Source organism: Lepidochelys kempii, chromosome 5 (genome assembly GCF_965140285.1).
Source record: "Lepidochelys kempii isolate rLepKem1 chromosome 5, rLepKem1.hap1, whole genome shotgun sequence".
In the NCBI taxonomy this organism is placed as follows: Eukaryota; Metazoa; Chordata; order Testudines; family Cheloniidae; genus Lepidochelys; species Lepidochelys kempii.
Window position 1 is genome coordinate 20,561,724 of NC_136384.1, and position 14,419 is coordinate 20,576,142.

A 14,419-nucleotide genomic window follows, 5' to 3' on the forward strand; every position below is an offset into this window, starting at 1 on the left:
ACCTCACCTGTTTGTGTCATGTGCAGATTGTATGAAGGGGCAAATGGTCTCTTTACAGATGATCTCTGTACAAATAACATCCTGTATCGAGACTGCATGTGAAATAGCTTCGACTATGCCGCCTCAGTGGATGTGAGCTCATTCTACGAGAACGCAAGCAATGTCAATACCGTTCCTCGGTGATGTCTCAATATTGGATATTTACAGGACTGCTACATGGTGTCCATACGTACATTTTCGAACCATTATGCCATTACTGCATCTTCCAGGGTGGATGCAAGCTTTGGTATGGCCATCCTGCAATCCTTCTTTAGGAAGTCTGAGTCCCACCTCCTAGAGGGTACTGCTTATGAGTCACCAAATGAAATACAGGGCTGCATCAACTCAACAAAGAAGAAATGGTTACGAACGGTAACTGTGGTTCTTTGAGATGTGATGCAGACATGTATTCCACAACCCATCCTCCATCCCTATTCGGTGTAAAGGAACTGAGGGGGGTTGGGGTGGAGTTGCCTTATATAGCCATGGTAGGGGCTGTGGCCACAAGGCACAAGTGCTGCCCTTCCAAAGGTACTGCTAAGCAAAATTCTCCAGCTCACATCTAAGTGGAATACACATTTCCATCACATCTCAAAAAACCAGTTACAGTAAGTAACCATTTCTTACTTGGGTTTTATGCAGCTAAAGCAACTGCTGTTGATCCAGAATAACTTAAGAGTTCCCTGTTCAATATTGCTGCTTTTAAATGTCAGACATACACACACTTTAGAGAGTTCCAAGTTGTAAACTAGTTATTCTCGTTAGTTTTAATGGGGCTACTCAAGTGAGCAACCCCCACTAATATGAATAGGGGTTTTCTCACTCTGGTTCAAAGAGATTTAAAACCTTATTAGCAGATATCATTTGTAATATAAAAGGTTTGTGAGATTAACCCATTAAAACAGCATGACCAAATATTTAATATAAAGAACAGTCAGCTTCCATAAAATAAACTGTATATATGATGTTTATTCTTACAAAAACTATCAAGTTTTACATTAATGACATTTAAGTACTACTTTAAAAGTTAAAGTAAATAACATAGGTTAATAGTGTTCTAAAATTAATTTTAACAATTGTAAAGGAAAGTGTAAAATTTGAACCACAGTTAAGAATAAACACATTGATTTTTCTTCTCCTTGCTAGATTATAAACAAATTTGAGAAAAAAAGATTGTTTACTGTTTCCATAGCAGTATAATATATTTTCATAGTCAGAGTAAGAATGCACTTAAGCTGCTATATTTGGGTTCTCTCCATAAATTGAAACAAGTCTGATCTAAAGCTCATTTACCGTCTTGGAATAGAATTGATCTTGCTTTCACATTTGATTCACCCACTGCGGATTTTGAGAGGAAGAAAAATAGCGTTGTTAGGTCAGTTTAACTAGGCCAGAGTTAGACAGAAAAGACTCGCAAACCAACTGTTTTAAATATTTTTTCTTCTTTCTCTCTTTGTCTTTCTCTCTGTGGATTTTTTAAAATAACATCTTAGCTGATTTTAATATAATTTGTGAAGTCATTCATATAGACCCTCAACATTCATGGATCTAATTTACAAAGCAGTACATCAGTTTATTACTTCATAGAAAATACTGTCAATTTGTTACCCCTAGGATTAGCTGTTTTGCACTGAGACACTTTTGTTTAACCTGAAGGGTTTGATATAACAATTAATAGGAGGGAAGTTCTTGCTTTGCTGAGATCAAATAATATTTCTCTGCTGTCTTAACTCTTCAAAATGGATTGTCACATTTTGTACTCAAATATATATGTTCTGCTAAGACACATGTTTAAAACATAGATGTGCATTTTGACAACGGGTAAACTAAAGAGTAAATGTTGGGCTTTCCATGTTCAAATAGTAACAACTTCTAGCAGTCCTACAATAAAAGACCAAATTGTATATTTCATAGGGGGAAAGTATTTAATAAAGAAACATTTAATTTTCAAGCTCATAAGAGGTTGCTATAAACTGCATCACAAATTTTGTGTTCACTTGTACCCCAGGAAAGCCAGCTGAAACCAGTAGTATTGTATAGGATATGAAGGCAGAATAGGTTTAATAGGATGCTATCAATATATTTTTCATAATAGTTAACCTTCATTGCTCCAAAACCATTAGAGTATTAAGATTTTAACAGTTTTAAAAACAACCGTAGTCCTTAAAATTGCACGGAAATAGAAAAAAGTGAATTGTGAAGGCCTTCTTTAAAATACACACTTCCGACCATTTTAAATTGTACTCTTATGCATCTAGACTAGAAACAGCAACAACTACTAACTTAATTAATTTAAAATACTTTTTAATCAGTCATAAATCAAATAATAAAAAGTAAAAAAAATTGCTTTGTTATTAATTTCACGAAGAAAATAATATTCTACATTTTTCTCAATTCTGTTATATTTACATTTAAAATATTAGGTGATAATGACAAAATAAGCAAAGATTGTTTTCTAGAGATGCATTAAACCTTCTGTGCCATCTCTGATAGAATGGGCTATATATATTCATAAGTGAAAGAAGAGCAGGAGTCAAAAATATTACAACTGTGGTCTGACCAATAAGCCAGGAGACTGCTAATTGCTTCCTGTCCCTTTTGAAATTACTCAGACTGAGCTAGATAGTACTTATTGATTTACTGTACAGTAAATGTCCTATTGTTCCCCACACGTCAGTGTGGCAGGTAGGTGCGAATCTGGCCCTGACTGAAACCAAATTTAGTTTATCTAAAAGATTAAGAGGAATTAATTTTGAATCACTGTATAATGAATGAAACATGGCACAAAATGATTAAGCAGAGATATGAGAATGCAGTATAATTCTTTGCACACTGTGCAGTGCTCATATAAACACAGCAGATACAGATAATAGTACAGTACACAGTAATTCAAGCTTTTTGAAGTTATTTATTCATCTGTTTTTCTACCTGAGGATCTTCCAAGTTAATGAGACAGCATTTAATAAAAGCATCCAAAATATACAATGTGTCTACAGACAAGCATTGTTGATGATTTGTCATTTGATATGGAGTTCGAGTATAGACATTGTGGATCATTTTAAGATATTTTGTTTTTCTATTCCTATTTAGGAGCAACTCCTATCTTAATTCCAGACTGAACATAAAGTACCCTTAATCGTTCTGTCGGTCACAGGAGTTTGTTGACCACACATGACAGCCACACTAGCTTCTAAAGGTATGTCTGCACAGCCAAAGTTGTGCCTAGGCTAGCCTACCCGAGTTAGCTTGAAACCGTCGAGTGTGGGTAACAGTAGCAGGGAAGACAGCACAGCATAAGCTTCAGAGTGGGCTAGTGAGCCGAGGATGGTCCCAGGGTCTGTGCCAGACCTGTACTACCCCCACTGAGGCCAGCGCTATGCTGTATTCTCTGCTGCTGCTGCTACCAGCTGGATTTGAGCTAGCTCATATAGACGAGCCTATGCGCAGCTTTTGCTGTGCTGACATACACTTAGTGTAAAGTACAAGCATGTTTGTAAAAAAGAAAAGAAAATCACACACACACAATTTTGAAATCTTGTCACTGCTAATTGTGATTCCCTAAAAGTTGCTGCCTTCCCATCTTTTCGTGAGAATGGTGCATAACACTCATCGGCATAGGTCAAAAGAGAAGAGTCTAGGTCATCACAAACTTAGTTGTGGAAAATCAGCGTCAATGTCTGAAAGAAATTACGACTAGACTTGAAGGAAGTTCCAGAAAAACAGAGATAAGTTCTCAGTAAACAAAGTTACAAAGATTATACGTAGAATAATTATTTCGCTGGAGGATCTTCAAGCCCTGGAGCACTTGACAAACCATTAATTTAGGCCTAACAATTCCGCCGCACGAGAGAGGAAAGTCATCTTCTACCCACTTAATAGATGAGTAGACTGATGCACATAGCTGAAATTCTCTGCATTGAGATTATATAAATGATGGCCTTGCACCCCTCTTCTTCTTGGGATAGGTCTTGCATCTAGCTAGTTGTCTACAAATTTGATTCCCTCATCATCATAACATTTCAACATCCATTTGGTTTTGTAGCATGTGGGGAATGTATTTCACCCAGAGAGATTGTGATTTGCTCTAACCGCAGTTCATCATTCTCCCAGAAAGCTATACAAAATATAGAGAGGAGGGGAGTCGTCACTATTAATACTGTAAAAAAAGAGGTGAAACAAGTTAACATGCATGGCTGATGTCTTTCATATTTGTTTAGTGAGAGCTTGGTCTAGTGGCTAAAGCATAAGACTGAAGGCTTGTCTGTACTTGGCTAAATTGGCACTGCTGCGATCAATGCAGCGATGTTGATTTAGTAGGTCTGGTGAAGACAAGCTAAGTGGATGGCAGAGCGCTTCTCCATCAACGTCTATACTCCACCGCCCCGAAAGGCGGAAGGTAAGTCGATGGGAGAGCATCTCCCCTCGATACAGCAGAGTGTAGACACCATTGTAAGTCTACCTAGGTTATGTCGACTTCAGATACATAACTTACGTAATTGAAGTACTGTAACTTAGGTCAACTTAGAGCTTTAGTGTAGACCAGCCTTAAGAAACAAAGATCAGTGTTTATTTCATGTCTTTGCCATTGATTTTCTGCATGACGCTGGGCATGTCATTTAACCTGTTTCCCCATCTGCAATATGGGAATAACAATACTTATCGTCCAAAGTTGTTTGTAAAGCACACAGAGGTCCTAAAAATGAAAGGCACTAGTGAAGTGCAAAGTATTATTGTCAAGGAGTCCCCGGGCGATGCTCTGGAACTGCTCCCTACGAAGCCAGTCAGGACTCTGGGGAAGTCTCCTTTCTGTGAACAGACTGTCTTCAGGACACACAGCTCACACGGCTTCCACCTTCCTGGGTCTGACCTTGGAGCATTCAGCATCCTCTGCCCTTCTGTGTGCTTCCCACAGCGAGTCCGCCCCGGCGGGCTCCTGGGGAAGCCAAAGGGTCCTGAACCCCAACTTCGCAGCCAGACGTGACTCTCAGCCAGCCAGTAAAACAGAAGGTTTATTAGACAACAGGAACATGGTCTAAAACAGAGCTTGTAGGTGCAGAGAACAGGACCTCTCAGCTGGGTCCATTTTGGGGGGCAGTGAGCCAGACAACCACGTCTGCACTTCACTCCACATCCCCAGCCAGCCCCAAACTGAAACTCTCTCCTGCCACTCCTTTCCTGGGCCAGGAGGTCACCTGATTCCTTTGTTCTCCAGCCCTTTAGCTCTCATCTTGCAAGGGGGAAGGGCCCAGGCCACCAGTTGTCAGGAAACAGAATGTTGGCCATTCTCTGTGTCCAGACCCCTGCACATACCTGCCCTCTAGGGCTCTGCAATGATCAAACACCCTTAACCCACCACCTAGATACTTAAGAACTGCATAGGGGAAACTGAGGCACCCCCGCAATATTCAGAGGAAACATTAAGAACAGTCCTGCTTCGTCACAATTATTAACAACACCATGGAAATATTTGTGCATATTCTAGTGATGCAAGTTACAGTTGCCCAGTCACAAATTCAACTTAAGCTTTAAAGAGGTAACATTTTAATTTACTGTTAAAATTTGTTTACTTACTCATGGTCCCTCTCTGTTTGGCTTGGAGCAAACTGTTCTGATTTCTTTCTGGTTTTTAAGCTTCTCTTTTCCTTCATTACCCATCACTCCCTGTGACATTCCCAGTGTGCATGCAGAGAAATAATTGTGCAAGATCTGAAAAAGGGTACAAAATCATCAAGACTGGAACTTTTTGCTTACAACTTTGCTGTGTCTATCCTATGTTAAGTTCAACGTCCTGTCTGCTCATCTCCCCTCCCCCGCCCAGTCTCCCCTCTGCCCCACTAGACATTTCCATGAAGGGGAAAGCAAATCCAAATTGAAGATGGAGAAACATGATCAATGAAAAACTTTCTTCTAAACTAAAAAGGATGGTCAGCTACTTCCAGTCACAAAATTACTGATACCAACTTAATGTACTGGTTTCTATATCCCTGTCTATTTGCAGCTTTTAAATAAAATATCAGGGACAAAATCACGTTTTTATGTAAAAGATATAGGAGAGTCCTTTACTAAATCACATTCTAAATTACTGCCTGAAATAATATTGTTCAATAAAAGTAGCTTGAGTATTTTTACTGAAGGCTTTGTTCATGAAGTTTATTTCTTAATTACTTTTTGTAATCACTGACATATGTTGGTCATTATTATTCCCATCTTGCCAAGACAGATTTTTTTTTTAAAGAGTGTGCTAATTACTAGCAAAAGAGGGGGAACTGCATGATACACTGCAGCATCAATTTACAGTTGAGTATATTATCTTTTCTGGAATGTGGAGCAAAAACTCTAGTCAACTCCAAAACTTACTGCAATCTGTATAATGTTACCATGCCACTAGGTCATCTTAGACTTGCATTTAAATATGTTCTAATACTTTTCATATTGCAGTTTTCCGTACAGCTAGGTTTGTATCATTTTTGGAGTTAGCATATTTGTTAATAGACATTTAATAAATAGCAAGACACCAGCATCAGCACAGACTTGCTAATGCAGTCTTTGGCTACTGTAGCAATGCTGATGTGTATTGGCAAATTCACATTAGCATAGCCACTACTTGTCCTGCACTAGATAATGGACTCAAAGGTTAAGAGCAAAGGATCTCAACAGATCCAATCAGCGGAGCTTTTCCAGGGCTAATTACCTCTTTACTGCGCTGACTCTAATGTGACATGTTTATTGCCTTAACTAACAACTCATTAGCTTAGTTGATGTTTTTGTCAATATTAATTCGTTCATTTAAGCCAAGTCAAACCTTAAACAAAGATGTCCAGACTGAGAAACTGGCAGCAGAGTGACTTTAGTTTAGTTCATCTTTTTTTCCTGTAGCTCAATTTAAACAAAATAAATGTTGACAAGAGAAATATTTAGAGTATTTTTCTAAAGGAAGCATGCAATCATCAATGTGCTAATGTTTCTTGCATATGGCACTTTTTTTTATAAAACTCCATGTTTAGGAAATAAAATTAAAGTAAACTAAAGCACATACTTCAGAGCTTAATGTGTATATCAGGAAGCAACAGTTACTACTCTTCTTTGATTGCATATTCACAGATTAACATAAGAAGGCATGTCAGTTGTTAGGTGCTCTAAGCTGCTAAATATGGCTAGCAGTTTGTTCAATAAATAAAAATAAGCAACTTGGAGAAGTCTAGTTTTAAGAACTGCCTAGAGAAAAACCAATAAAAATCAATATTTTATCTCTACCACTATAACTATCTAAAGTAATGTTATTAGAAGAGGTAATGTATAATTGCACAGCAATAATGATAAATTACATTTACCTTGGAATTTTACTCTTTTTAGCTGTCATTCACATTTTATAAACAGTTACTAGTTAATTATTTTAATAGAGACTATTTAAAATAAAATTCATAATTATAATGATTGAGCGTGCAGAATCTGGACTTGGCTTTTAATAGGCTGGGCTCTTGACTGGATCATTATCTTTTTTCTAGTTATTGTCATTTTTAAAAGGCAGAAAAGAAAGGTGAAAAAGTTACTTTCCATTAAACAGAGTAGAAACTGATGATGGTGTAGCAGTATTCTTTGAAGTAGTAGTCAGGCAGTCACTATTAGTAGTTGCATTTAGCTATTAACTGCAATGCAGCAAATCTCAAAGAAAATCTGAAGTTGTTGTATTATCTGTAGTGTCTTAAGTGTACTTGGTGTTTCACAAAACATAAAATTGCAGGGATCCTGCTCCAAATAGCCAACAGTCAAAATCAGATAAATGCAATACATTGGGGTCTGAATGAAGTGTGTGAATGTGTGAGATTGCCAGTGAAGAGATCAATGTAGGATGAGTTCACAAAAGTGGGGCTAAGTAAAACTGCACAATATTCTTTTTGTACATGGATTCTCAGTTTAAAATGTCTTTCATTTATGTGCCGTAATCAAATATTAAGTTACTGAGAGACACCAGTGGGGGTGTGAAATTTTATAGTGAAGTCTCTTCTTGTAAATTTCAGGCAATGCCTTCTTTAAGCGCACAGCTTGCATTTGGGCTGTGCACTGAAGAGTATCTTGGGACCAAGAATGCTGCTCCTAGGCTATAGAGAAACTTGCGGCTGGCCCCAGTCAGTTGACTTGGGCTTGCAGGGTTTGGGCTAACAGGTAGATATTTGGGCTTGGGCAGGTGCCTGAGCTCTGGGTCCCTCCCCAGTTGCAGTGTCCCAAAGACTGAACCTGAACTTCTACAATACCGCAATTCAACAGCTCCTAGCCTGAGTCTCACGAGTCCGAGTCAGCTGGCACGGGCCAGCTGTGGATGTTTAAATGCAGATGTAAATGCAAGCTCTCTGTATTTGCTGCTAAATCCCTGTGGCTATAGTGTCTCCAATAGCTCTAACATCCATGTTTTATAGGGGCAGTGACCTCTGCCCCACGGCTCTGCCCTTTCTTCTCCCCTTTTCTGCTCCTGTTCCACTCCAAATTTTCCCTGTGCAATCGCACACTAGAGCCCTGCAGGTTGTGGAGTTCAACCATGCAGGATATTTACACCCTTTGGGCAAACTCCCCAGCATAGTTACTGTGGCTGAGTCGGGTGACTGATGCACTCAAATGGGTAGAACACACCTTCTAATACCTAGGCCTTGAGCTGCCTTCTGCACAGCTGCTATCATTTACGGCCCTGCAAATGGTCAGTTTTGGTGGGTTTTATGGTGACCCAGAATTGGGGTGGAAAACTTTTACCCAGCTCTCCTTTACCTTAGACTTTTCTGACAGGCTCCTGTGTTCATTTGGCAGCCAGAATTTGGCCCTTAATGAAACTTTTTCTGCTTCTTCACTCTTTTTAATAAAATGTGACACCAGGTAGAAATTTAAAAACAAAAAGCCCCCAAAACTACATGTATAGATTTGTATAAACATCGAGTGACAGCCATTGTAAATAGTTATTTTCCCTGTGTTACAAGTAAGATATTTTGTTATACTTTAATTCCTTTTTATTAAAGTCAGTCATTTGAAACAGAGAGAGAAGAATACAATATGGCACCATGCCACTTGTGTTCTGTGACCTGCATGACTGGGGGAAGGACTTCATTCACTTGGTAACACATTATTAATTCATTTGGCATTCATTGTAATAACATAAATCATCAGAAATTCATTTAGTTTTAAAGTGCATATAATATGTAATCTCAAAGGGTTGTCATTGTAATTGAGCTATTAATTAATGTAGCATTATTTTAATGTGACCCTCTTTTCCTCAGTCTACTGTTCAGCCTCTGACATTGGTAGGTAATTGGTAGCTGTTTCTTCATGTGTATTCAAGACATTCCTGTTTTGTGAAATATTTGTAATACTTTAAGATAAACCAACTTTAGCAATATATCCAAGTGTTCCTCAGTCTCTATTTGGTTCTTTCATTTAGTACAGTAGACTGGTGCAGTTAGCAGTATTTTGGAAGTGAGTATTATGCACTACCAGATGGCACGTGCAGAAAAAGAATGTTATGGATGGATCATAAGTAATTTTCCTTTGTCGGCTATTCAGCATGTTGTTTATTGTCATGCTTATTGCACTGGGGAAGTTTCAGTATGAGACGTTTTCACGGGGCTTCTGTCCATTCCTGAAAGGGAGAGAAGAGGCTACTCTGATGCCCAGATCTACTTTTGCTGTAGAGCTATTCATTGTGTATACGGTTCCTAAATCACTCACTTATAGCAGCAGCCACCATCTGTGCAGCTCAGGGCAGGCAAAGAATTTTCATTTTACTATTGCTGATTCTTCCTTTTCTGTCATTTCACTTTCTAACGCACTGCTGTGAGATGCCTAGGACAAGTGAGCATGTTTCCTGAGCTCACGGCCTCCGTTTATCGGACTCTCAAGAAATTTCCCACTTGCATGTTTCTCTTTTTTGCTTCATGTGAGGAAGCTGCCTATAGAAGTCTCAGGGTGGAGAGAAGGCCAGTGCGGCTTTCTGACATCACCTGAGGAGCAGACAGCAGCAGCTTTTAATCAAAGTAAATCAAGTGCTGCCTGTGAGTAATAGTCATGATGGGATTAAGTTTAAGGGAAATGCTGGTGGAATACACCATTACACATAGGAAACTACTCCATTTTTGCAACATTATTCAGTAAAGTTACATCCCCAGACAGCACTGTTCACTTAGATTGAAAGCCTCCCTCTACTGATTCTTCATATGATGTCATAAGGGATCTTTTAAGTAAAGGATAGAACGTATATACTGATGAGATGGACACAATTAAAGCTGTTTGGAAAATGGTTACGTTTTCCCCCAAAAAAATGCTTCAGCCACCTCTGTCAGCTGGTTGAAAAACCTTAAAAATAAGTCTGAAAAAATCATAAAAAATTCTACCAACTCTAGCCACAATTCTGACCAAAAATCAATATACAATTTGACTTACAGTAGGTTGTGGTTAGGCTGCAAAAGTGTTTGACTGGAATGTTGAAAGCTACAACATCTACGTGGCTAGAGCACAATGTGCTTTACATAGTGTTGTGATCATTTAAAAAGATGTCTATTTTAATTTTTTTAATTATTTAATTAAAAGTCTTGCTTCTAATAAAACACCCTCCAAAATTATTTACAGGTTTTATAAATCTTTTTCTCCTTCCTATTAATGTCTATTAGAGCTTTTCAGTTCTCTCTCCCTTGCTTACTGACTACATGGGGAAATGAAATAATTGACTATGCACAAAGTGCTGTGAAATCCAGCCTGTTAAAAATACCCTGTAGTCTCTTTTAGTCCTAGTAATTTTAAGGGCTTTTTAAAAACAGTAGTTAGAAATTTGTCACACAGAAATGCAATTTTTAATTGGTGATCTTGTGGCCCAGTAAAATCATATTTTCAGGACTATTTGGTTTGAAAATTAACAGTGGGGTATTCTCCACTGAAAAATGTATATTTAAGATGCAATATGAGTATAGAAATTGCCCGATGATTCAGATCAATGGATCACCTAGTTCAGAATACGTATATTCTTCACACAAACATTACTGCCACTCATGCTATTTCAACAATCAAGAGGTAGAGATGGGACGGATTATGGATTATGGCATTGTTAATGGAATATAAAACCTTTTAAGCTCTAGTCACATTGGTTCACATTTGTTCCAGGTTGTGGTACCTTAAGGCCATTACCATCTGATGGCTGTTCAGAGTCTGTTTTAACGTGCAATACTGGTCTCAGTCCAGTTCTTAGTGGACAGATATCCACATCACAAAAATACATTCACAGTTGACATCCTTTTTAGTAGACTCAGTTTCAAGTATGAATGGAAACAGAACAGCATTTTATCCCAGCAAAAGATAGAGGGACATTAGTAAGGTGATGTGGGAAAACTAGTGCTGCCTTCAATGATGCTGTATTTGCTATGTGGACCGAGAACTACTCCAGCACCATTCATGAGTATTAAATTTATCCAAACATTCTTAAACAGAATGGGGGGAGAGAGGGGTTACGTGCGGATACTCACATGCTCTCACTAAAGAGTAGGTGAGATAAAATATATATTGATATGCTTGCTTTAAGTTATACATCTGGTTTTTTTTAAAATTGAGCCACAATACTGTTGGGACAAATGTTGTAACATGTCACTCTTTAGGCCCAATAAACTTAGTGATGTCCCTGTTAAAAAGTCATTTGGATATTTTAGGGTCAGTTCAGCACATTTCAGGTATAAAGAAAGACAAATATTTTTAACTGATAACTAGATTATCCCTATAAATTTATCAAAGCCAACAGATTATCCCTATAAATTTACTCAAGCCAACAGTGCCATGATGTTGTGATGATTTAACTTACTGACCATCAGTGAGAAAGAATAGTAGCTTTTGATGAGATGGGATTCAATCTCATGTCGCAGCCTGAGTCACCTCATTACTGCTAACCTTCTACATTACATAAACCCAAATCCTTATACTATATGAGATTTAAAGGAAGAATATACATGCAGTCCAGGCTATACATCTGAAACTTATTTACAACATATTTTTGGCTGAATGCCACCTATCTCTACTCATAATACGTTATTTTATTTGGTTTCAGTGCAGTTATAGTGCATGCAGACTTCTAGTTGGAAAATAAAATCGGTAGATAAATGTAAGTAGATGTTCAACTTCTTGCCATAAAATGGCTGCAGTTGCTGACATAGGTACATGTTTCCCCAAGTTCAGGAAGGATAATAAGCAACTACAAAGACACTAACTCCCTTAACGTGGTTAAACTTATCAGTGGTTTTGCTGTCAGATTTGCATGAAATCAAATTAATGCAAATTAACACACTGTTTTAGTCCAATTTTAGGTTGGACTTTTGTTATGCACTATTTTGCACTAGGTTATAATAATAAACCAGCCCCGAGGAGAGGTATTATTGAGAGAAGAGAGCTTTCATGAAGTTATTTGGTTATCAAAGATGGGAAACTGAGGCCGGGTGCTGCAGCATGACCCCAGGCCACAAGAGGGCATGCAGGAAGCAGCTGGCCCTGCTACAAATAGTCCTACAGAAAGAATACAATATGGATGGAATCAATAGTCTATAAATATTAGTATAGACTCTAATAGAGAATTATTGCCTTCCTATAGTTTATCCATCCTAAAGAGTTTTATATTAGGCACATAATTCTTCATTAAATTTTACAGGATGGTGCAAAAATCCTATAGAAGGGTTATCACTTTTTTTGTTGAATTCTGTAGGACTTTTTGGTAAGCACTTTGTCTGGGCTTCTAGTCTCACAAGTGTTGGTGGAAAAGCCTTCCCCACTGCCATTCCTTTTAGCTAGAAAAACTTTCCTGTATCTTTCTGTCTCATTTTAGAGCATATTTTTCCTTGGTACGCTTTTTCCTCTCATTCTCTCACCTGCTATTTATTTAAATCTGTGATTGTACTATTTAATTCGCTAGAGGGTTGACATACCATTTACTGGAAAGATCCTATATTAAATAGGGCCCTGATCCCGCAAAAGATTTGATATTTAGTATTTATAATAATTCTTTTTATTGCAGTAACACTTAGCTATCATGGTCAGGGTCTGATTGTGCTAGGCTCTGTACAAACACATAACAGAAAAATGGTCCTTGCACCATAGAGGTTACGGTCAATTATTGTAATTGATATAGACAGCAGGGTGCATCTCTCCTTTCACTGACTTCACTGAGACCTGTGCAGGTGTAGGGACTTGGCCACTGGAAACTTTTACAGCATAATAATGTTGTATTGTACTCTATGAGTAGATTTCCCTACTGTACTCTTATTCATGGTAACTTTTTAAAAATAACGAAGCAGAATCAATTCACTAGTTTTCTTTTTATTGTACTAGTTTTTATTCTGTTTTGTATGGTAGGTAAAGCTTTGACATTCCTTCTGCTGCAACCACCAAGCCCCAAACTTCCTCCACACAGCACCATCCGCAGAACTGCCATTGATCTGATTGGGCGAGGTTTTACAGTATGGGAGCCTTACATGGATGTCTCCGCTGTATTAATGGGCCTTTTGGAGCTCTGTGCTGATGCTGAGAAGCAACTTGCAAAGTATGTATTTAATCCAATAATTTTTTGGGGGGTGTGTATGTGTATGTTATGTTCTGCTTTGTTGCACCTGTTAACACACATGAAAATATAGATATGACCACTGTATTTAACTAGGGGAGGAAGCCCCCTTGTGTTTGAGCAATTTGAAATCTGGCATTTGTACCAACACCACCAAAATTATAATTACCGGTATACAAGAGTTGACTTGGTTTTGTAGTCTCTCTTGGCTCTGGTTGTAATCTCAGGCCTCAAAATTTAGGTTGACGTACTTACAACACTCGTGGGTGTGAAAAAAAAACATCCCTGAGCCCCATTGCTAGGCCAGCCGAACACCTGCTGTAGATGCAGCTAAGTCAACAGAAAAATGCTTCTATTGATCTAGCTACCATCACTCGAGGGAGTTCCTACCGCACAGGATAATCCCTTTCCATCGCTGTAATCTGCTGTACGCTATGGGTTTATTGGAGGAGAGCTACAGTGCCATAGCTGTGGTGCTGTCATGCCTGTAGTGTAGCTATAGCCTCAGCAGGGGAAAGGCCTAGTCACATAGGGTATGTCTATACTGCAATTAAACACCTGCTGACTTGGGTTCACAGGGCTGAGGCTGCGGGGTTGTTTAACTGCTGTGTAGACTTCCTGGCTAGGGCTGGAGCCCGGGCTCTAGGATCCTGCAAGATGGGAACGGCCCATTGCCCTGGCTGCAGCCGGAGCTCAGAAGACTACTCCACAATTAAACAGCTCCTTAGCCTGAGCCCATTGAGCTGGACTCAGCTTGCACAGGCCAGCCACAGGTGTTTAATTGCAGTGTTAGACCCATAGACTAGAAGGATCTCT

General features: G+C 38.6%; 1 protein-coding gene across 6 annotated transcripts in view; it reads left to right on the forward strand.

Annotated features, from left to right (window-relative positions):
* The window catches only part of WDR7 (WD repeat domain 7), a 385,388-nt gene that overhangs the window by 275,910 nt on the left and 95,059 nt on the right, over positions 1–14,419 (forward strand). For all 6 annotated transcript variants that reach the window (XM_073343603.2, XM_073343604.2, XM_073343606.2 and 3 more), the window contains one exon: positions 13,399–13,585. In XM_073343603.2, coding sequence (XP_073199704.2) covers positions 13,399–13,585 — 187 coding nt within the window. The remainder of the gene's footprint in view (positions 1–13,398; positions 13,586–14,419) is intronic.